At 38.0% G+C, this 24,385-nt stretch overlaps 1 protein-coding gene across 5 annotated transcripts in view; it reads right to left on the reverse strand.

The window, feature by feature from the left end:
* MECOM (MDS1 and EVI1 complex locus) overlaps positions 1 to 24,385 on the reverse strand; it is a 582,930-nt gene that overhangs the window by 292,327 nt on the left and 266,218 nt on the right. For all 5 annotated transcript variants that reach the window (XM_021071139.1, XM_021071138.1, XM_021071140.1 and 2 more), the window contains exon 2: positions 3,021 to 3,358. In XM_021071139.1, the coding sequence (XP_020926798.1) occupies positions 3,021 to 3,358 (338 nt within the window). The remainder of the gene's footprint in view (positions 1 to 3,020; positions 3,359 to 24,385) is intronic.

Genomic DNA, 24,385 nt, shown 5'->3' on the forward strand with positions numbered 1-24,385 from the left:
GACATGGTTGGTGTGGGAGAGAGTAGAGTCAAAGATGATCCATGTTTTGGCTTGAGCAACTGGACAGATGGTAATGCAATTCATTATACAGGAAATACACAAGGAAGGGAACTTTGTAGGAAAAAAAGAGCAAGGATGGTACTAGAGATGGGAGTGACTTGTTCAATTATGATGGGCTGGGCTTCTGCCAAGGAAACATTTAGTACAGAATCTGATGCATAGTAGGCATTCAAAAATTGTTTGCTGAATCTGGAGTTCCTCTGTTCATGTTTATTTTCTTTGGCTTAAGAGGTTTTTTTCCTCCTTCAAATCATCACTTTTTTTTCTTTTTACAACCACACCTGGGGCATATGGAAGTTCTCAGGCTAGGGGCCAAATCAGAGCTGCAGCTGCCAGACTATACCACAACCATGGCAATGTTGGATCCCAGCTACATCTGCAACCTACCCTGCAGTTCTTGGCAGTGCAGGATCCTTAACCCACTGAGCAAGGCCAGAGATGGAACCCACATCCTCATGGACTCTATGGTGGGTTCTTAACCCACTGAGCTACAATGAGAACTCCCAATGATCATCTTTAAAAATGAATATCAAAGAAAGCCACGCTAGTCAATCACAACTATTTGTCCAACCAAACAGGATGGAAATCAGCTATGGTTGAGAGCAAATATGACACAAGAACAATTTAAAAGAGATGGGAGTAGGTGAGATGCCTGTGAAAGTGCAGATTTTGTGTTAACTAGCGTAAGACTTTTAAAAAAATATATACTGAAGTCAAAAGCTCAACTGTTTCTCCGTGGATAACAATTTTGCCAAAATCATACCCTAAAAAAAGCCCTTTCTGTAGTTTCATTCATAATATATCTAGAGTAGGCGATCCACACTCTCAAAAGCAAGGGCAAACATTAAAAGGGTGAAGAAAACCACTGACTTGACCATCAACTGAAGTCTCAAAGGATAAAGAGGGGATGAGTGATCTCTAGCCAAAGAGTCATGAACTATTTCCAAAGTTACCTTGAACTTCCAGGACTAAAACAATTCACTTTTGACATAACAAAAAGAATTGTTTTACATCTCTCAGAGTAAGTATTTGCCCATGTATATATGGAAGACATTTTACTCCAAGGAGAAAAAAATAATAATTATTTTTAAATTTCCTCTAAATGCAGAACTATCCCCAGGTTCATCCCCAAATCCACAGGTATCCTGTTTAAAGAGGCACAGACCTGCTTTTACCAACCCTGTAATTGCAAAATGATTTCATTACTAAGTCTTGGTTTATTCCAAGCCTTCTGGATAATCTCGAGCAGCACTGCACTTGTTGTTTAACTCTAGAGATTTTGTAATAAAAGTTTAATGAGTTACTTATTAGTAGAATGTTTATAGCCATTATTTTAAGGTGAACAATAATGACGTAAAGTTTGTACGCATTTGGTTTAAAACGTATTCAACTCACATATCAGTTAATGCTACAGTGATTTTTTAAAAATCTCTTATCAATATACATGTCTGGAGGCAATGTAGCTAAACCACAGCTTTACCAGAGCTGTGGCTAAGAACAAAAACTAAGGAAGGATTTCTCACTTGTAATTAATATCAAATCCAGATCTTAACTTCTAGCATTTCAGAATTTGAACAGGAGTTGCTTTTATTATGGCATTTTGAGCAGATTTCATAAGAGGATACATGTAAAGTAAAAGGACAAAAATTTGAAATTAAGTCCTGAAGGCACTGCATATTTATTTCTTTGTAAAAAGCTAACCAGATATTCTATTAATGATCATAAATATTAAGAGGACATACCAAAATAAATCTAGTTTATCCAATTTCTGTCTAACTGAAATACTGTGAAACCAAAGGTCAATCACATCTCCAAAAAACACTTTCCTGCCCGTATAGAAATTGCTTAAAGGTTTTTCAGATATAAACCAGATATTCCAATATTCCAGAAATGATGATGCCGTGATTTAGCAACAAAGTTTTGAAGTTACAAAAGTAAATGGGATATATCACATATACTAAATTTGTACAAAAATTACATCCTCAAAAGAATAACATAGTTATCTGTCCTTACTGAAATAATGTTTATTTAGATTTTGTAATGACACTATAACTTCCCACTCTGACATATTTCCAGGTAGGTTCTGTGAAAAGAAGAGCTGAAACTAGCAGCTGATTTTCTATTGCTTTTTGCTGCCATTTTTTATGCATGAACTACTCATTAAATCAATCTGAATGTAAAGAATCATCACAGGATTCAGTACAGAACACAAATTCTGGAAACACGTAGAATCAGGAATGTCGCAAAAGGGGCAAAATAGGACACAGAGCAAATAAACATGTAGAATGAAAGTAAAATCAAATTAACCCAAAGCCACAAAACGGAGAAAACAAACGTTTCCTCCTGCCTTCCAAGCTCCCCTCCAAAAGAAAAGATAAAATACCAGAGTTGCCGTCGTGGCTCAGTGGTTAATGAACCGGACTAGCATCCATGAGGATATGGGTTCAATCCCCGGCCTCACTCAGTGGGTTAAGGATCCAAAGTTGCTGTGAGCTGTGGTATAGGCCGGCGGCTACAGCTCTGATTTGACCCTTAGCCTGGGAACCTCCATATGCCACAGGTGAGGCCCTAAAAACACAATAGACCAAAAAAAGAAAAAAAAAGAAAGAAAAGATAAAATACCATAAACATGTCATATAGCAACTTTTGTTTGATTCGGCCACATATCGTCGGGGTGGTCATATACAATGTTTCCAAATATTAATTCAAAAAATATTTATTTTCTTTAGTATGTTTTCAAGATACCATTCTTTGACCATTCTTTTTATAATGCCACATCTTTAAGCAAGTCTTTGGTCTTAATAAGCAGTGAAATTGTAAGGGAGGTTCATCCTTAAAATCTATTTGAAAACATTTTGCAGCAAATGGAATTTGCTTGTTTTAGGGATATCTTAAAAAAGTAATCGCTTTTTTAGACAGCTTAATATAGATAAATGTGTTAACTCAAAATATATTCTTACCTCCCATCCATAGCTGGGATCTTTCAGGTTTGACCTCTGCTCTCCCACATAAGGCCCAAATTTTTCACCTGCTTCAATTTTCCTTTTGGTCCATATTCCAAGCCCTGCTCCAGGCATATTTGACTCTCGAAGCTCAAACTCAGCAGGGATGGGGATATCATCAGGGATGTAGATGGGGGCTTTGTAAGGAGAGCCCTCCTTCGGAGTGAATGCTTCGCTGGATGTGGCTGGAGAGCATGGCTCTTGAATATTGAGGGAGAGAGTGCTGGTTACTCCATCTGCATCTGGCATTTCTTCCACAGGAATTTCAGGGTAGCTGCCATATACACACTCATTACCTGTGAATAAATAATAACTTCGTAAATTCCTACTAATATAGAAAAGAAAATTCCACAGCTCAATATTCACCTTATAATGCTGTTGCTCTTCTAAGACAAAAATAGGAAAGACCCTTGTTGACATATGCCTACATTAAAATCTCTTGTCAGTCACAGATGAAGGAGGAGGGAGGGATTATTGCCTCTTCAGTTTATCTGTGGTGAATCCATAAATCAAATGAGATAATCTGTAACTGTCAGTACACCCATGCGTCAGCTCAATCTATTACCCAGCTGGGAAACAATCAGCCATTTAATTATTATTTTGAATAAAGTAAAGATAAGTAAACCTAGGGTACTTCTACAACCCTGCAAGCCATCCCAAATGGAGCTGATAGCATTATATAATGTCTTGGAAAGTTATATCGTGCAATGGTATCTTGGACTAAATTGTAGGAGAGTCATCAAAGATTCCAAAGTCTGCCATGTGCAACAAGGCTTAAATTCTTATGGCAGGATTATTTATTGGAATATTAATTGATGTTTGTTCTTTCTCTATTTTTCCTTTCTCATTTCAAACACATTGGTCAAACCCTTGGTATTTCCATGCCTCAGTAACTTATGCAGAGCAGAGTTAAAGTTAGTTGTTGCTGGTGATTCCTCTGGAAACTTGTAAAAACTAAAATCACTGAAGAAATTAGGTTAGTTTTCCCAAAGGGAAAAAAAGAGAAGACAGTGTCTTGGGGTGCACCAAAAAGAGAGTGAATGTCCTCCAGACTGAGAAATGGTAGAGATCAGAGGGCCTTGCCTGGAGCAGTGCCCTGGGGGAGATGCAGGGTAGAGTAACTAGGATTCTGGACACTCAACACTGGAGCTCAAGGGGCTCCTCAGAGCAACACAACCCCCATGCCTGAAGTAACTGACAGTACCATATCAGCCTTAAGATCTTTATGCAACTCAAGGGTGGGGAAAAGCACAAAGAATAATGACTGAGCTTAAATTTCCCACCCATTGAAGGGGATTTCAGTTATCTTAAAGCAAATAAACACATTTCTCCACTAGGATTATGGACGGAGGGACATACCTAATTTGCTCAAATTGTAGACCTTCAAAGGGGAGAACTAAGAAAAACAGATTAAAATTATAAGACAGATTTCAATCAGAGCCATCCAAAGGTAAATGAGTTACCTTATGTTTCCTAGCATAGGGGCTCTAATATAACCTAGAAAGCCATGAATTAAGGATGATACAGAAGAATTTTAACTTTAGGTTGATGACTAGACTAGAGGACTTTTAAGATCTTACCAACTCTATAGTTCTACAAATTATTAAAATCTTCCAAGATAGTTTATCAGGCTAGAGCATAAAAAACCCGAGTTCTACTCCCAATTCCTTCTCTGATTCATTTTGGCATAATTAAGCATAATACTTATTAACAACTGTCCATCAGGTACTGACTCCTCTTAAATTTCTGTGAAGTATAAAGTAATTGTTCATACAAAAGTATCTTTCTAATGAAGTGCTTGGTTCTTAATTCAAATAATAATATAATGCCATTTAAATGAAGCACAGAACCAAGCTCAGAACACAACCTTACTCCTATGAGACATGTGATCTCAACTCAACAAGCTCATTATCATTCCAGTTTAGCATGTCCAAAACCTTGCACAGCGTCATCCATTCTCAAATTGACTCCCCTACCCACTTCTCCATTTCCACTAAAAATAATATTTTCCCCTAATTATCCATGTTCAAGTTTCAAAAATAACATGGATATTTTCTCTCCTTCATCTTCAATCTATTGTCATTAAATGCTGTCCATTCTTCTTGCAAGATTTTAACTTCATCTTATTCTTACGATCCGTGTTTTTATTCCTGAATTTTTTAACAGTCCTCTAAATGGGTCTCCAGACCTCCAGCTTCCTTCCAGTATCCCTCAACTCTGAGCCTGTACGGTGCTCTTCAAACTATCTTCTGAGCATATCAGCTTTCCTATGCAGTAGTCTCCAATAATTCCTAGTGTTCCCAGGTAACTTGTGAATGAAATCTTCCCCATTTTGAAACCATTTTCCCTTTCCTCTTAATCTCAACACTCCTCAGTAGGATCCCCCAGGCCAGAATAAATTTACTCTGGTCTTCCGAGTTCAGAAAGCATTTCTTCTGTGGTTCTTCTCACCCAATCACCCTATCTCTGCCCCTCTGACCATCCAACTTCTAGTCATTCTCCATGTCAACTTCCAACTTACCTCCTTGTCATCCCATTTAATCTAAGTATCTCCCTTCTTTCAACTCTTACATAACTTCCCCCTTCAGTCTGATTAAATACTTCTCCAAATTACTACTTAGAGTTTAATATGAATGTTCCTTTTATTTCAAACTAAGAAATAAGCCCTTAAAGGGGAGACTCGGGATTCACATGTCTTAGAAATTCTCCAAATGATCTGAATAAAAGTGCTTAAAAAAATACTTGTAAGATATATAATTTTATTGAACTATTAAGCCAAATCAATATTTTTCTACCAACTATAGGAAATTATTTTGATCCTAAAAAGCACTTTTAAACCCATAGAAATGGAATGCCATGGATTATAAATTTTTCTCCAAACCCAACACCAAAAGAAACAATTTTAATAATGCCCCAAAGAAACATTATCAGAGGAATACACTTAAGGATCCAAATACTCTTGATTCAGGAAGATTTTGCACTGCTACCTAAGAGCCAAAAATTCACTAGCACTTTTGATACAGCTAAAAATAGATAAAAACATCTTTCTAGAAATGCAACATTTAACTACCGCAAATGTAGACTTACTCTGCAGATTTTTAAAGGGATTTAACACTCATTGCAAAGATTTTGGGGTTTTTTGAGAAATACTAAAAATTGGAAGATATTATGTAATCTATAGGCTTATCCATTTAAGCAGCAGGAAACAAAAATGCATCAAAATGACTAGAACTATTTCCTCCAGTAATTAGCCATTAAAGGTCAGTAAAATCTCCCCTATTTCCTCAAAGGGTTAAATCTGTCATATTGTCAGTTTCATCAAAGTGATCTCAAACCTTAAAAAAGGATAGATACAAACCCATCTGGGCCCTTCCACTAGCATAGCTAACCCCATGACCTTTGAGTTACCCACAAACTTTCCCAATGCATAATTTTTAAATGAGTGAGTTTGGATTTCAATTCCTGTGAAGACAAAATACACACATGCCCAGGCTCATGCACAAAAGAATTTAGATTTTAAACCTGAATGCAATTCTGGTTATAATAGCAAAAATATTCCGATTAAAACTGAAGAACAGCTTATACAGACAAGCAAATCCAGGAGAAAGACTTATGGTCCTATTCATCCATGTGCAGGCATTAAGTATATATGCAAACCCAGGCAATTTGTTTCTAAGCCACTGTTAATATACTATTATCTGAGTTAAATATAAGAAGGGCTGTGGAAATACAAAACTGCTGAGTTTTACATATCAAAACATGCAACAATATTTCAGTGTAATCTAGCATTATAAAATTTTCAACAGCAAATGCAATTTATCATGCTGCATTGAGTATTTGCATAAACCAAAGTAAACTAATGTTTCCATGTACATTACTCAAGAACTATTCAAAAAGCCACTAAAACATTTCATCTAAATGACAAACTACCTCAATTATCACATCTCCATTAAATCTCTGTTATTGGGAGGAAATTGGTAGATCTTTTTCCTGAGTTATAACTATAGTTAATTAAACCATTGCTCAGATATCATATTGACAGATGGGGCACGTTTACAATAGGTAAGTATCAGGTAAGAAGTATATCAGTGCTCCCATAAAGATAAATAACCCTTGTAACTTCTGGGAGCTGAACTGCCTGCTACTGGAATTTGCTTCATGTATCCTTTAGGTGTGTCATTAACTGAATGAGGACAGAAAGGCAGGCTTATTGTTGGATTTGAGGCAAATGACTTGGGAAATGCTCTTGGAAACCAGCCTCTTCAGTGCAATATACCCAGAGACCAAGCAAAAGGCCACACAGTTTATATTTATTTTCTATGACTCTGAATAACTAACAAACGGTTTCCACTTGAGGTGAGATGTATTTTGAAAACATATCAGAATCTGCAAAGAGGAAATTGCAGAAATGATACTGATAATAATAACTTCCACAGATGTATCTATATTTTCTCACAATCCAGTGAGAAAACTATGGTGAAAAAAATAACCTTCCATTTTGCAGATGTGTAACCTGATACTCAAGGATGCTAACCAGTATATCCAAAATCAGCTGAAACTAGAATACAGGTGTTTAAAGTCAATCCTCCCTTTAACTCTTAGGCAATTTGCTTTTTTTTTTTTTCTTTAAAGATATATTTCAAAGTTGTTGTTGTTGTTTCAAAATTGTGGCCCTACTATGTGAGTGGTGTGATTTTTTTTTTTCACTTCAAGAACATTTCCTTATGTTTTAAAAATACTAAACAATATTCAATTGCTGCATAATATTCCATAATGTAAATCCACGAAACGTAAATAGTATTTATTTGTTGCTTCTAATTTTCTGATACCATAAATACCACTGAATGAACATTCTTTCATATAAATATTTATGTTCATTCATTTAATTTCCTTAGGTTAGATTCTTGTAAGAAAGCTTTGTGAGTATTGACAGATTGCTTCTCAGTGCTATATACCAATTTATAATCCTAGCAACCAGACTGGCATTTATTATTATGTGTTTTAATTTAGTAATACAGTGGAAAAGACTGCATATTTATTGTTGCTTTAATTCACACAGTGACTACTTGGACTAAATATTTTTATTTGTCATTCCTCCTTCTCTTTTGCAAATTATTCATTGTTTTTGTCCAATTTTAATTGGGCTTTTATTGGTCTATCTTATTAATCATAAAGACATGAGCCCTTTGATACAGTTTTTTGCTACTCACCCCAGTAGAACATTTATCATTTGGTTTCTTAATGGGGTTTTTGTCCTATAAAATTTTTAACTTGTATGGAATCAAGTCTATTTTTCCTTTGTGATTTTTACATTTTTCTTAGAGTCCTTACCCATCCTAAAGAGGAAAAAAAATAAAAAAAGATTCTTTTGTATTTTCTTTGAGTTTCATAGTTGCTTTTCTACCAACCTTGGATTACCAATGATTTACTGCTGAGTGAAAAGCAGAGAAAAATGATTTCATTTATTTGAGCTCCTGTGAACGGCAGGCTAGAAAAAAAAATGCCATTTCACTCATAATTCTTTGGTTCTTATTTGCAAGGCTGGCCTAAAATGCCTTCTCTTTTTGTGGGTTTTATATAACTCACCATTTGTTTCACTTGGCCTCTCTGCCTAGTTTAACTGCAAATCTTCTGGGCAGATGCCATTCAAAATTCTGAGTTTCACCACTAATGGCATTCAGTACCGGTCATAATACTTATCACTCAGCATTATCATTAGTGATACTAACAGAAATAATTTTTCTCTCTACTCTTCTTCACATGAGTTCATTGATAGAAAATATTTAGCAACTAGAGTTTAATGTTAACATTAAAAGCATACATACACAGTTTGACTCTAAGACAAATTTCCATAGACATTAAAGAAATCCGTTCTATATACTCAGCTGTACACACAGACGCATATAATAGACACATCCGTGTGCATTTGAAGTGTGTGTGCGTGTGTGTGTGTAATAGCTTACTAATCTTAAAAATAGGCTGAGACAGAAACATGGTTTGAAATCTCAGGCAGACCGGTTGAGATCATAACTACATGAAACAACTGCCAGGAGGAGACCAGCAAGGGAATTGAACAGATTAGGTAACTCAGAAATTTAGACATTTCCCCCCATTATGTTCCTCATTGCAGTTTTGTAATAAAAACATGAGCAAACTTCAAAGGAAACACTGTAGTAAAGGTTAATTGCTACTAAAGAAGAGGGTGGGCCCAAGCGCGGGTACTTTGTGCCCAACTTGCGAGCAGACAGGAAGGATTACACGTGGCTGAGAGCGGGGATGCGTGCCCAGCTCCGCGAGCAGGGGAGGTGCTGCCAAACCTCAGCCCCACCAGGGACCTCCTGGTAGGACATGAGCGCAGGAACATGAGTCTGTGAGTCGATGCCTGCTAACGGGGGCGGTGGGGGGGGAGACACACATCAATTTCCTTCCAAAATTCAAACCGGACATGCTCTTCTTCCCTTGTTAGGACAATTCCAGAGCGGTGACCGCTCGCCTGCTTGCCAGAAAGCGAGGACCTCTCCAGCCAGCTCTTCTGTACCAGCAGCACAGCCAATCCAGGCGCGCCAGGCTGGGGGAAAGGGTGGAGCCCGAGTAAGGCCAGATGCACAAAAAGAACAAAGAAGGCGGCTGCGAAGAACGGGCCAGTAGAATATTCTGTGAGAATGGCCCCAAGACAGTGAAATTTCAGATCCCAACGAAAGGAAGAAAGGAAGCTAGTAAACGTAAGGAAAATGAATTTCCAGAAAATTGACTTAAAATAGCTTCAAAGGACAGTAGTCAGGGTCCACAGGTACAGGCTGAGAAAATAGAGGCATCTAACAGAATGGAAGCTGCTGATGGATATGGTCTTCAGAAAGTGCTGCCTCTGGGTAGGGATGAGAAGAAAATAGACCACCATAGAATCTGTTGACACTGGACTGCTTTTGTAGAATGCATGTCTCTAGAGACCATTATTTTTGTGAAATAATCTATCAACAGGTCTTGGTACATGGAATTTTTTTAATGGCCTACTAAGCTTCCTTGCACCTCTAGTATTTGCTACTTCCTTGTACCAGAGCATTCCATTTCTTCCTTATGGAACTTTCCCCCCCAGTGTTTCCTAAAAATACTTTATTTATGGACTGTCAAAAAGACCTAAAAGTGTGGAAGTGTTGGGAGGCAAGTGAAGAAGATGGCAAAAAATACCACATGAGCTGGAAGTAAAAGACCAAATCAGTGAGAAAACATTTATCTTTCTTGTAGGATGGTGGCATACCTCTTGCTTGTTCTGGGACTTTTAAGTCTGGTTAAGAGTTTCTTTACTCTCCTAGGAATTTCACAGACCTTTCACTAAACAAGTATGGTTTGTGAATTACACTGGTAGCTTCTAAACTCTTATGAAATGGGTTTGGCCATTTCCAAAAGTTCCTCTTCAGAGATGGAACTAAGCTTTTTAAAAGGGGTTATGGAAAGAAACTGCCAGAAAATTCATAGTTGAGGTACCAGTAAAGCCCTTTGGTATCTACTTACAGATCTATAACAGCTAAAATAAAGACATTAAAGCTCCGTGAGTACTAGTCCAAGGAAAAACATGACCTGGTTAATGTTTGGCTTATTCTGTTGTTAAGGGAGACGCGATCGCCAATACCCACTGGAATGACCAGCTAAGAACAGACTTATCACATATCAGATACTGTTTCTTTTACATTATAACTATGTGCCTCGACTCTTTTAGCAAGACAAATTTTCAAGAGACTTTTGGCAACCTTTGACCTGATGGCTTTTCTCATAAGCTTTTTATATCCCCAAAGTGATTTTCCTTCATTTTCATTTAGAGTAAAATAGAAATGCCCTGAAATTAGGTCGCAGCAGACTGGGTGGTTACTCCTCAGGCAGTCTGAAATGACCAGAGTACAGCCTTTCAGTATTCAAGCCATATCTACAGTAATTATTTGCCAGCGTATCTAAAAGAAGGCAGGCATTTCCTGTTGCACACAAATGGGACACTCTTATCTAAATTACTGTTTAAACAGGTATTTAAGAAAAGACTATCACAGGCAGGAATTTACTGATGACGGAACACATTAGTTTAGGGCTGGACACATTAGTTGAGGACTAACCATTGTCAGGAAAGGAAGCATATCAGCATCAGGAAGGTATAGGGAATATTTTATAACTCCCATATGGGTCAAGTTGGGGGACTGTAAACTATGCCATTTGCACTCAGGAAAAGCAGGAGTGGCACTACCCTGACATGGAGGTCTGGATTCAGCAATATGTCTCCACTGCCCAGAGTAACCTTGAGAGCTAGAGCTTGAGAGTCACAGCTTTTGGGGATCTCTGTTTCCCTGTCCATAAAACAAACACATGGGACAAGTTCAGCTCCAGGTCTGTGCCACTCAAGCAATCTCAGTTCTACATAAGGAACACCAATGGATGGTCAAAGCTTGGTGTACCAGAAGCTTATAAAATATATTTCCTGGAAAGGCACTTTGAAAATTGGTTTGGTCTCTCCCAACGTAAGCTAGGAGAGGCTGTACTCTGAGCTGCCTAACTTTGTTTTAACCAGTGAAACTGGAATTTATTCCCAGTAGAGGCTTATAAAACTGGGCTGTTATTCTCACATTAAGTAGACTGCCCTCTGGTGAGGACTGTGGTTTACGTGTGGGCAGAACGTGTGGTTTACTACCTCTAATTTGTTTATGTTGTTGATGGTGGTTTCAGAGGAAAGCTGCAGCCCTTCGCATGCTAAAGAGTGACCTGATTTGCTGCCTTAAAAAAAAAAAAAAAAGTCTTAAAGGTGGAGAGGGGAACATGAGAGTGCATTAATGTGCCATTGCTAATGAAGGAGCAACTGGGATCCCTTGGACCACAGCTCTGCTTCATTCAGCTCTGCATGTGAAATGAAAGCCCCAACTTGTTTATTATAATGACCTAAGTGTGGCTTGGTGACTTTTGCCAGAGATCCTTTTGCCTCCAAAGCAGAGAGCAAAACTCAGGAGCTACAAGTTAAAGCAAGGAGGGGGAAAGTGTGTTTTATAGCAAGGAAACTGAATTATAATATAAACTGGATAAAAATATTCAGAACAACCCCCCCAAAGATGAAGATCAAAAAGTAAATGAGATTGTCCTCCACTTTCTCCCACATAATAAACAAAGATAGGTACACAGGAGAGTGGAATAAACAGTGTAAATGTAAGATCTAATTCATTCTCATGGCTGACTTGATGCAGACCCTTCTCTACTGCTACAAAACAGAAGAACTTTCTTATAGCCAGGAGTCCTACTTAAAGAAAAGAAAATAATTATGCATATCTGGCAGAAGAGGGAGTTGTAGCAATGACTTGCTGATAAAAAGGAATGTGAACAAGCAAGAGAACACTAACCTAACCACACTCTTAGTTTGATAAGGAACAGAGAGTGGCCAGAACAATGAAATGTTGTTAGTCTCAAAATTAGGTTTTATTTGAAAATGAACACTGGTTCTTGTTCTCACAAAGCTTGGTAACAAAGACAACAATGACTTCTGATCTTAAAGTGATTCTGTGGGGAAATTTCTTTGATTTGACTGATTTCAGCCTGGACTCTGGACCCATTGCAAATATAGTATCTTCAGTGTAAAATAAGTTTAGATGGTTCCAAGGAATGCAATTTTCTGCCCCCATTTCCAGCTCTGAAGGCCCCCATATTGAGTTTCCCAACACTACATCATATTAAACGTAAAATCATTCAAAACCATGGGGAGGGATGGAATGTCATTGAAAAACATAAAGGAAGGGTTTTTTTAATTTGAGAAAACATTATACACTTTGATAAAAAAATGTTTTCCAAAAAATATGAACAGATGTGCCATGCATATGTGTATACATACACTAAATAGCACTTATGATCTGAGAGGGGGTAATTTCAACATTGCTAAGTGGTAACACAAGCTAGGTATTTAAGGGAATGCTATAATATGACAACTTCATAGACTACCAAACTATGTATGGTCTCTGGAAATTGTCATTATCAACATGTACAATAACTAGTAGCATTAGGTGGTCTGTACAGTATCCTTCATGTCTAATTGAGTCACACAGTCTAAGACACTTGACGGGCCCCAGGCGCTGCCTCCTAATGAGAAGTGACTTTTAAAGAAAGGCATTCAGGACCTCTTCTATATAAATTACTATCGTTTGCAGCAAGAGAGGATTATAAATGTTTGCTGGCAAAAATTAAATTTATTTACAAACTGGGTCTAATTTATTTATGGCTCCAGTACAATCGGCTTTTGTCGAAATATTTATGTTATCTGTACTTCTGCCTCACTAAACTCTACCACAATCATAAACACCGTTGAAAAATTATTTGCAGTTAGCAGGATTTAAACTACCCATTATATCACCAGCTAGTGCCAGTAAACTTTTGCACTGGTTGATAAAGTTTCCTCTGTGGAATAAATATACATTTGACTTTCAAAATCTTTGGTGGGCTCCTTATGATGAAAGTGAAGGATTAAACAGATGTCCCAGACTTTTCCAGTTTTGTGTGCCTGCTTCAGTTGCACACTCCAATTGAAATTTGGTGGATAGATAGACTACCAAAGTGCCTAGCTTTAAGTTCTTTCCAAGCATTAAAAGAGGAATTAGACAACTGAAGTGTTGGGGCGGTAGTCTTTGCCCAATATGCGACTTTGCAGACTTACTCATTTCCCCACTTCAAAACACTGATTTGGCACCATGTAGTACTGGGAACTGTGCACATTGCTATGGCTAGGTATGGACTTGAGTAAGATCAAATTTCTGCCCTCAGGAAGCTTAAGTAGTGAAGACAGAGATGGCAACCGGTATATGACAATGAAATAAAATAAGATCTAAGAGGAGGTTAAGAAAAATGATGACTGTTAAGAGTTGAATATAAGTAACTGCAATTGGCCATGGCAGTCTTCCAGAAGTAGGTGAAATGGGTGAAGGGGGTCAAGAGTTACAAACTTCCAGCTATAAAATAAATGTCATGACACTGTAATGTACATCATGATGACCACAATTAACAATACTGTCTGCATATCTGAAAGTTGCTGAGAGGAAATCTCAAAATTTCTCATCACACACAAAAAATATGTAACTATGTATGGTGAAAATGTTAACTAAACTTATTGTGGTAATCATTTTGCAATATGCAAATATGCAAACAGCAAATTAACTGAAACTGACATAATGTTATATGTCAATTATACCTCAATTTAAAGAATGGAAAAAAAACATGGATAAATCTCATTTCAATTCTTGGTGGAAAGGCAGTTGGCATTCACATTTCTTTCTGAGTGTCACCAAACTCTTCACAATAATGTAAGGATCAAAATAGGAATGATTTACTCTCACTGCTTCTAAATAACTCATAAAATGACGAAACCTACAGGTTCTAAAACAGCATTGCCCACATTCCCATTACAAAATAAGCCAAGTGAAAACCACACGGAGAAGTGGATGGTTTCCCGGTCATGTAACTAGTTAAAATGTATTTCTACTTGGTCTACTTCAATGAAAAAAAAGACTGAGCATTTTACTATGAACCAGGTGGGACTGCTGTGACGCCACTGAAACTCCCACCAGCCTATAAATGGCTGAAACCACAACATTTATCTTCCAGTTTGAATTGGAAGTTGTGCCAGACAGACCAGAGATAGTTCTGGGTGACCTCAGAACAGTGCTGTATTCAGAGGGAAGACTGTCAGATCATCGTGGAGCCTCCAATCTAAAGCAAGTGTTGTCAGAGAAAATGGCAGTACTACAATTTTCTGGTGTCCCACACTGCTCAACAGATGATGGGCCTTTCCCAAATAATATCCACATATGCTATGATGGTCAAATAACCAAAAGCAAAAGTAGCAAAATAAATTTTAAAAGCTGTGTTTACAAGGTGAAAAAAAAAATCTCAAAAAATAATCTATTTATTGATCAAGGTGCTTTGTGAAAAAGGAATACTGGAGTTCCCATCATGGCTCAGTGGTAATGAACCCTACTAGTATCCACAAGGACATGGGTTCAATCCCTGGCCTTGCTCAGTGGGTTAAGGATCCAGCATTGCTGTGAGCTACAATGTAGGTTGCAGACATGGCTAGGATCCCACATTGCTGTGGCTGTGACAAAAGCCAGCAGCTACAGCTCTGATTTGACCCCTAACCTGGAAGCTTCCGTATGTTTCAGGTGTGGTCTTAAAAAACAAAACAAAACAAAACAAAAATTATTATTGTTATTTTTTATTGTTATTTCTTAGTGTAGACAAAACATATTGTACTGCCTGTTTATGTTGACATTGTATAAAATGACTTACTTAGATGCTGGTATTACCGTCCAGAATAAGCAAAATCTATTCTTTTTTTGCTGATCATTTTACAGATTTATTCCAATAAATCTTCTTTAGCAACTTGCTTTTTAAATAAGTTATAGCTATTAAATATATCAAGTAGTTGAGTTATTACATTTGGTTAAGTTAAATAAAATCTTTTGGCATCATATTGCTTAATTGAATAATTGATTGAAATTATCCATTTTTCACAGCATTGTAGAATCTCAGAGCTAAAGAAGAAGCCAGAAAATTATCAGTTTGCTCATCTCAACATCTAAAATGCTTGTTGCTTCAAATATACTGTGGATCAATCCATGTAAGTATATATAAACTATGACCACTTAAGAGGAAAAATTGGAAATGTTATAATTCTATCAAAAGTATATGATGTCGAGAAAATCCACTAGGGGCAGGAGAGATACCTGAAACACATAAAATAATTATGCAGTAACTTAGCAAGCTTTGTGCTCTTTTTATTTTTATTGTTTTTGTTGCTATCATTGCTATATTACTGTACAACTTTTTAATACTCATCACCACTAATAAATCTTATCGACTATGATCCAACACATGCTGCAAACGGTTAATCATTTAGTCAACAAGACTTTTATATGCAAAGCACCGTGGAGGGGGTCACAAAAAAGAATAAAGTGAAATTGCTGCTTTCAAAGGACTTACACTCTAGTGAGGGAGATAAGACAAATGCCCAGGAAGAATTAACTTGTCTAATATAAAGCTGCACTGAAAAGAGTCGAGTGAATGGTACAGAAAACAAGAACTAGAGTAATCAACACTAAAAATGATTTTCCTCTCTTTTAAGAGAAAACTTCAGTGGAAGATGGCTAAAAATTCTACCTGTGATGAAGACAGATAATCGAGAGGATTGTGAAACGAGGTTATAGACTGCGGCTGAGCCTTGGAGAGGTAATGACTTTTAATTGGATTGAGTTTATCATATTTGCAGAGGTACAGCAGACACAGAAGGAAGGATTAGCGTGATTTCCACTTTCCATTATTTGGCATAATGAGAAAACAGAGGGTGGTCCACATCTCTCATACATATTGTGAGCCATAGGAGATGCTTAGCATGTCAGTTTTTGGTAGCATTGAGCTCTCCTAAATAAACACATTTATTTGGACATAGTTAAGTCAAAATAAGTCACCTGGGGGAAAAAAAGGTTACAGGTCATTAATTTGCATAGTGCAAAGGATTTATGAATTTCTAAATTAACCCTCCTAAATCTCTGCACCATTTCAAACAGTAGAGTATATCTGCATTTTTCTTCAAAGTTTAGCCAGCTTAAAAAGGTCAAATGAAAATACTTGGCTAAAGAAAAACAAGCTGAGCAGACTTTCTTTCTTCTAGGTGGAAAAGAAGTGCATTATAAATTCTTTCCAAGAAACAGCATTGTTTGCAACAAGTCAAAACACATACAAATAACAAACAAACAAAAACCTTATATAAATATGTGGTGAGTCAGAAGAGGGTTAGGCAATTGGCATAGCCCAAATTCAAGAGAGCTCAGGTAGGGAAAGTTATTAAATCACGCCTCCATCTAAATTCTTCCGGACCATAAGGTGATGAGGGTGGGGAGCATGGTGCCTGATTTACTGAAGAAATCCCCCTACCAAAGTTTCTGTGACATAATAATTTAATGTGTATTTAATGACTCACCGTTAGACAAAGCAAACCAACTGTGCTAGAAGCAGTGAGCAGTACTTCTTTTTCTTTCTCTAAATTAAAAAATCTAACAGAAATGTGCAAAAGACATCACACAAATTGTGCCCTAGGTCTGTTTAAGAATACAGTAAAAATATCCCATTGAAGGAAGGGAAGATGCATGCTGAATCTACTGTGCTTTTGTGCAGCGCTCACACACACAGACACACAGACACACAGACACACACGCTCCAAATGCTTCAGATGCTAATAGATGAATATAACCAAATGGAATCAATGCAGAGTTTGTCTCGTGTCCTCTTCACATTGCAGCCTCTTCAAATACATTTGTTGTGAAAAGTATAAAATCAGACAAAAAGGTCCTTATATGGGTAAATCATGTTTATCCTTTTCTCAATAATTTTTTTTCTTTTTTGTCTTTTGGGGACCACACCTGAGGCATATGGAGGTTCCCAGGCTAGGGGTCGAATCAGAGCTACAGCTGCCGGCCCACACCACAGCCACAGCAATGCCAGATCTGAGCCGCGTCTGCGAACTACACCACAGCTTACGGCAATGCCGGATCCTTAACCCATTCAGTGAGGCCAGGGATCGAACCTGCATCCTCATGGATGCTAGTCAGATTTGTTTCCACTGAGCCATGATGGGAAGTCCCTTTTCTCAAGATTTTTACTGAGTCCTCTGGGAAGTAAGATTTGTAAATCAGTATCAAATATTGCCAACTCAATTTGATTTCACCAGCATTTATTGCAGCATCTGCTATGAACCTGCAATTCTTTGTAGGTTGTAGAATGTAATCTTCACAAGGGTAGGGAACCTGTCTGCTTTGTTCACTGAGGCATCTGCAGCACCAAGCATAGTGTCTGGCACATAGTAAATGTTCAATAAATACTTAAATGAATGTATAAATATAGAAATGAATAAATTCAAAGGAGTTCAAAGAGTTCAGAGACCAGCAGCTATCCCAAACCAGGCTGTGCATCCAAATTTCATTTGGAGCTTGTTTTTAAAACTACAAACTCTATGACATTTCTAGAGCTAGCAATAAAGAAGCATAATTTATATGATAGAATCATTCTCCATAACCTCTCCAGCTTCCTACTCTATAGCTTCAACCCACAATATCACAAGTAAATTAGGATAAACTGTAAACCACAATCCCAAGACAATTCTTGCTTAAACCAGAAGATCACATGGGGTTCAAGCCGCCTAACTAGTTATGTGACCCTGGGAAAGTCTCTTGACCTAGCTGAACCTCAATTTATTTATCCATATCTGATATTTGCCCAATATGGTACCCATCAGACACATGTGGCAATAAAGTGTTTGAAATGTGGCTACTCCAAATTAAGATGTGCTATAAGCCTAAAAACACACACCAGGTTTTTAAAACCTGGTACAAAAATTGTAAAATATCTAGCTAATAATTTTTGTATGTTGACTATATACTGAAATGATACAATTTAGGATATAGTGGCTAGGTAAAATATATTAGTAAAATTTATTCTCCCTGTTTCTTTTTACTTGTTTTAATGTGGCTACCAGAAAATTTTAAATTAATATACACCTCTCATTTATATTTCTATTAGACAATACTGGTTTTTTGTTTGTTCGTTTGTTTTGTTTTCTTTTCTTTCTTGGCCGCCCCACAGCATATGGAGTTCCCAGGTCAGGGATCAGATTCCAGCGTCAGTTGTCACCTACACTGCAGCTGTAGTAACACCAGATCCTTAACCCACTGTGCGGGTGCAATGCCCATCCCGTTGCACCGTAGTAGGAACTTCTAGACAACGCTGGTTTGTAAAATGCTTGTAACACAAACGTGTAGTAAGAATCAGAAGAAATAATGCATTTGAGCATCTTTTGTAAACTTTAGAGGAAACTCTGAATGCCAAAAGTCATTATCATTTTTATTAGGAAAGTTTCTCTTATCTCTAGGTCTTAAGTGACAGCCCTTAATGATCAGTTATCTTTCAGATCTACCTGCATTCAGGAAACAAAGGTAATGAAATAGTTCATGAACAATTCATTCTTTATCACTCCCCTATCAATAAACACTTGTTGAATCCAAATGTAAAGAAAGATCACTGTGTGGGAGTTCCTGGCATGGCTTAGCAGAAACAAATCTGACTAGTATTTATGAGGACTCAGTTTCGATCCCTGGCCTCACTCAGTGGATCTGGCATTGCTGTAAGCTATGGTGTAGGTTGCAGATGTGGCTTGGATCTGACATCGCTGTGGCTATGGTGTAGACCAGGGGCTACATCTCCAATTCCCCTAGCCTGGGAACCTCCATATGCCTCAGGTGCAGCCCTAAAAAAGACAAAAAAAAAAAAAAGAAAAAAAAAAAAGAAAAAGAAAAGAAAGAAAGACCAATCAGTGATATGGTATAAAAAGATGAGTTCTCCTCATCTCTGTGATGAGCCTGGCCTGAATAAGGTTAGAAGGTTTATATTTGAAACAGACGTTATTGGCCATGCAAAATAAGAATTTTTGATAATGGGATAAACTTCCCATGATTTTAGCCCAAAATGCAGAGAAGAAAAAGTCATGGGATTAGTTTATCTCTTTCCCTAACCCTTGGATAGGGCAGTTCAATTCCTACCACAAATATCCCATTTTAACACTTCAGAAAGAACGTGTGCCTTGAAAAGTAAAAGAATATGATAAAAGAACATGAATAACTCCAAGAACTTTCTTTCTTTTTGGTCACACCCGGGGCATATAGAAGTTCTTGGACCAGGGATCGAATCTGAGTTGCAGCTGCAATTTATGCCACAGCTGCTGTGGCACCGGATCCTTAACCCACTGCACCACAGTGGGAACTACACGAAGAACTTTCTTGCTGTTCCTCCAGTACTATGGTGTAATTGGTGGACACCCAAAAACACCTCTAATTCTTGGCTGATGGATGAAGATGGGGACAGGTACATCCAGGCTATACATACATCCCACTACCATGACAACACTCCCAACACTTCCAAGAAGCTCAGTAGTAGAAGACAGGCAAACCCACCCAGAGTTCTCTCAAAGTTCTGTTATGCAAAAGTGAGGAGCAGCCTGTGCTCCTGTGGGGATAGAAAATTGAATTGTCACATGCAGTTTATTCTGTATTCTTACCAGATCATGCCTCTAGAAATTTATGACTATTAATTGATATATTTAACTGCAGTGTAAGGCAGTTGTTAACGTAACAGTCCAGCCTTTGTTCCAAGCCTAGTATCATTTCCTTCCAGGCTGTTGACTGGGGAGCAGCTATGGAATCCTAGTGAACCACTAACAGTGAGCGATCAATCAACACTTTGAAAGCTTCAGGTTTATCCCAATACCTGGGAGCTGCTTTGATAAACAGTATTCTTGGGACTATGTAAAATGTATGTGTGGCAATGTGGTAGGTTATTGTTCTAATTTATATTTATATTTATATTTAAACAAAATATTTTGTTTACTACAAATCCCCACTCAATCTAATATTATTTTGCCCTCAACTCAAGTCATTAAACTCTATGTACACTTACATCGGTATCAGTGTTTTCTCTATGGATTTAACCATGGCCTCCTGTTTTTCCACATTTGGGGGCACATTAATAGTAATGAAAATATAAAAATTGCCTATATCCCATGTTAAAACCTGAATAAAGGGTCTGAAGAACATATAACACAGTTGCTTTCATGGATGTGTGAATGCTGCTAAAGGCATATCCGACTCCCAAGAAAGTTTTATCATGGATCATCAAGACTGACCCTCATTAAGGGTTAGAGCTCACCAATTTTTTTCTCAAAAACTGGTAACAACTTTTGGACACCTTGGAAAGTTTGTTTGTCTTTGGTCATAACTAATTTGCCCGTCTTATGCTTTTAATGCATCCTATAATCTAGCCACAATAATCTATTTTGTGTCCATGAATAGCCTGTGAAATGTAGTTTCTCTGCTGTTCTCCTTGTCAGCCTTCTGATCTCAAATGTCCTTCCCTCACTCCCCAACACACTCCTCCCTAGTGAAGGTCCACTCTTGTTCTGACGGCTAGGAATGGAGCAGTGAGCAAAACCAGCAATGCCCCTGATTTCAAGAACCTTATAGCCTGGTGGGTAGAGAGAAAAAGGAACCAACACATAGATGGAGAATCTGAGAGAGTGCTAGTATTGAGGAGAAAATGAAACAGAATTGTGGAGGTGAGTGATTACGTAGTCAGGGAAGGCCTCAGGGAAGAGGCAGCAGTGAAGAGTTTATGCACTGAAACTCTTTCAGATCCAATTTAGATGTCATCTCACTTGCAAAGGATTCCCAATCTACATGTCCACCACCTCCCCAGCCATAGTAAGTACCTTCCTTTTTGGATCCCAGAGAATGTAAAATGCACTTCAGAACATATTCTTCTGTCATTTACCCTGATGTTAGTTGTTTTCATGTCTTATTTCCTCATTTTGATTTTCAGCTGCTTGAGAGCAGTGGCTGTGTCTCAATTATCCTTATACTTCTGCTCCAATGCCCTGAATACAGTAAATGTTCAAATTCAAATTGAACCAACTTTACAAAATGCTAATTATGAGAAGTTTCATTTTTAAAAGCTGTACTTTGTAGGTCAGCCAGCTGTGAATCTTAAGCAGATTTTAAAGGAAGCTATTATCCACAAAAGTTATTGCCACCACTGGAGAGGAGGTATTTTTTAGAGAATTTCTAATCTATTGGCCACTCAGAATATTTGCTCAAGCAAGTGATAATTGCCAAGTGCTCTTCTAGAGGAGGTTAAAATTTGGAAACAAAGATCCCTTCCAACAAATTTCAATTACCCCTTGGTCCAAAAAGGGAATTCTCAAGCTTTCTCTTTGAAAACATCCTCCCAAATTGAGACTTCCCCAGTTGAAAAGAATCAGAGAGACTTTTGATTAATAAACTAGAGCATCGAGCTGAACCTTGCACAATGCAAGGTGGACTTCACAACAGCCAGTGAGAGTAAACACAGAGTTTGAAAATTCTACCAGAAAGTCTGGGGGTTTGTTTCTGTGGAGGTTTTCTTAATAAACACTTGGCTCTCTTGGTCTGGGCTTAAAGAATGTGATCAATGGAGTCTTCTATTCTTTAAGTGATTTCTTTTTAAAAAATAAGTAAATTGTTCAGGTACAGAATTAATAAAACAAATTTTAAAATGCCTTTTTCTGAAGAATCCAAATGTTCTTACTTATGGGATCTGATTCTGAAATTCCAACTTAATAAATGAGGCCTTAACTCCCACCCCCAAAAAGGAATGCCTCCAAATTTAGGCTGAGGTAGGATAAATACACCACATTCTATTTCAAATACCAAGAACAAGGTAAGTATTTTCCCTGCTGCTTCCCTGCCCTGTAATTTGACATCCATTTTAATGATGCTTGCTTTATTGCTTGTCAGGAAAGTGAAATGACCTGTCACTTTTATGGAGTTTCTCCTACCTTTTGGATGGTTATATTACATTTTGAAATAAGTGTATAGCTTACCCATCCCCCCTTTTTTTTAAATCCTAAATGGTGCATGTGTGGGTTTGGTACTTGGCTGCCAGTGGAATGAAGTCATAATTTCAGGAGTCCAGGAGAATAGATCAAAAACACGCCAACACTTTCATGGATGGGTATATGCTGCTAAATGGATGTTTACATAGAAAAGTCATCATCTGGCATGCAGCATAGCGAATGTTCCTAAGCAGCTAACTCATGTATACTAAACAAATTTGGCTTGGCTGCTGCACGAGCTGCCCTGTGGAAATTCTCAACATACATTTGTTTGATTGAGCCGTCATTCCCAGTTGATCTGCTGATGATCTGTGTCACTTTGTTTAAATGTCCTAGTGTGGTTTTTTATATATATACAGTGAAAAGCCAGTATGTTCCTGTGATGGATTAAATAGAGGTGAAATTTGAGAGTGACTCCTGTTTTTGATTCCTGTGTTTTCAGACAGGTGGGTCTGGAATGATCAAGAATGTCACATTCAAACACAAGGGAAAATATGGAGCCCTTTTGATTTAAAACACATTACTGTAAAGATATATTTGCTACCGTGTTCTCCCAGGACAAGAAGCTATTTAGGATTCCCCACCTAAACAAACACCATATGGGTTAATTCTCAGCATCTCTTTCAAATGTCTGAAAACAAAGGATAAAAAACTTACTACTGGGAAATGCAGTCTAAGAGATGTGAGCAGGGCCCATTGCTGATGCCTGGATTCAGAAATCAAGTGCAAGGTCAGTTTAGAACTGAAGCTCCAGATCTCAAATATCCGAGTAATGGTTCACATAGAAATCCAATACCACAGTGACATACCATGTCTGAGGCACTAATCAAGCGACTGCCTTTGCTCTGTGGCTAAAGCACTTCCTCCAGCTAATCTTCCTAGATAGGCTCTCAGCTTTAATAACCTATGGGGTCTGCTGTTAAGTATGGGAGTCTGGGCACCATCAGCACTGATGTCTCCACTCTGCCAAACCCCAGACAACACATGATATGCATGCTCTCCCTCCCCTCAGCTCCAGTGGATGTGTAGACCAAGGCCTGTCTTAAGCTAACCCACCCAAAAAATGACATTCCTGACCCAACCTGCTCTCATGTCTGAAATCAACCCCCCCCCATGAAGCATCATTCCTTTGGGTTAAGGCAAAACCGTCTTCAAGAGTCCTCTTGACCATTGATAGCTTGTTCCTTTCTAAATGCTTTTAAAAATTGCCTATGAGCTACACAGACACAGCTTAAACTCTAGGAGCCCAAATGACTGACTTCATTCCTGGCCTCAAAGAGCCATGGTCCAGTAGAGAAAAAAGCTGTACAAATAAAACATAGGACCCATGATTAACAACCTACGTGTGAGGTGCAGATGAGAAAGGATTTCATTCTGAGGATAAGGAAGGTTAGGATAGGCTGTCCAGGGATGGTGACACCTAAGAAGGATGTGAAAGAATAAAGATGGTTTCAAGGGAGCCTCCCAGAGAAAAGACAAAGGAAGAAAGATCATTCCAGGAAGAAAGAGGACTGTATTTTATTTAACTTATTTTTTTGTCTTTTCAGGGTTGCGCCCACGGCATATGGAAATTCCCAGGCTAGGGGTCTAATCGGAGTTACAGCTGCCAACCTACGCCAGAGCCACAGCAATGTCAGATCCAAGCCACATCTGTGACCTACACCACAGCTCATGGCAATGCCGGATCCTTAACCCATTGGGTAAGGCCAGGGATCGAACTCGCAACCTCATGGTTCCTAGTCGGATTTGTTTCCGCTGCTTTGTAAGGGCATGGGACTAAGGGTTTCTCAATACCACCAGATTTATAGTGAGAAAGAAGGTAGATAGAGACGGGAAGGAAGAAGCA

Source organism: Sus scrofa, chromosome 13, assembly GCF_000003025.6.
Source record: "Sus scrofa isolate TJ Tabasco breed Duroc chromosome 13, Sscrofa11.1, whole genome shotgun sequence".
Taxonomy (NCBI): Eukaryota; Metazoa; Chordata; class Mammalia; order Artiodactyla; family Suidae; genus Sus; species Sus scrofa.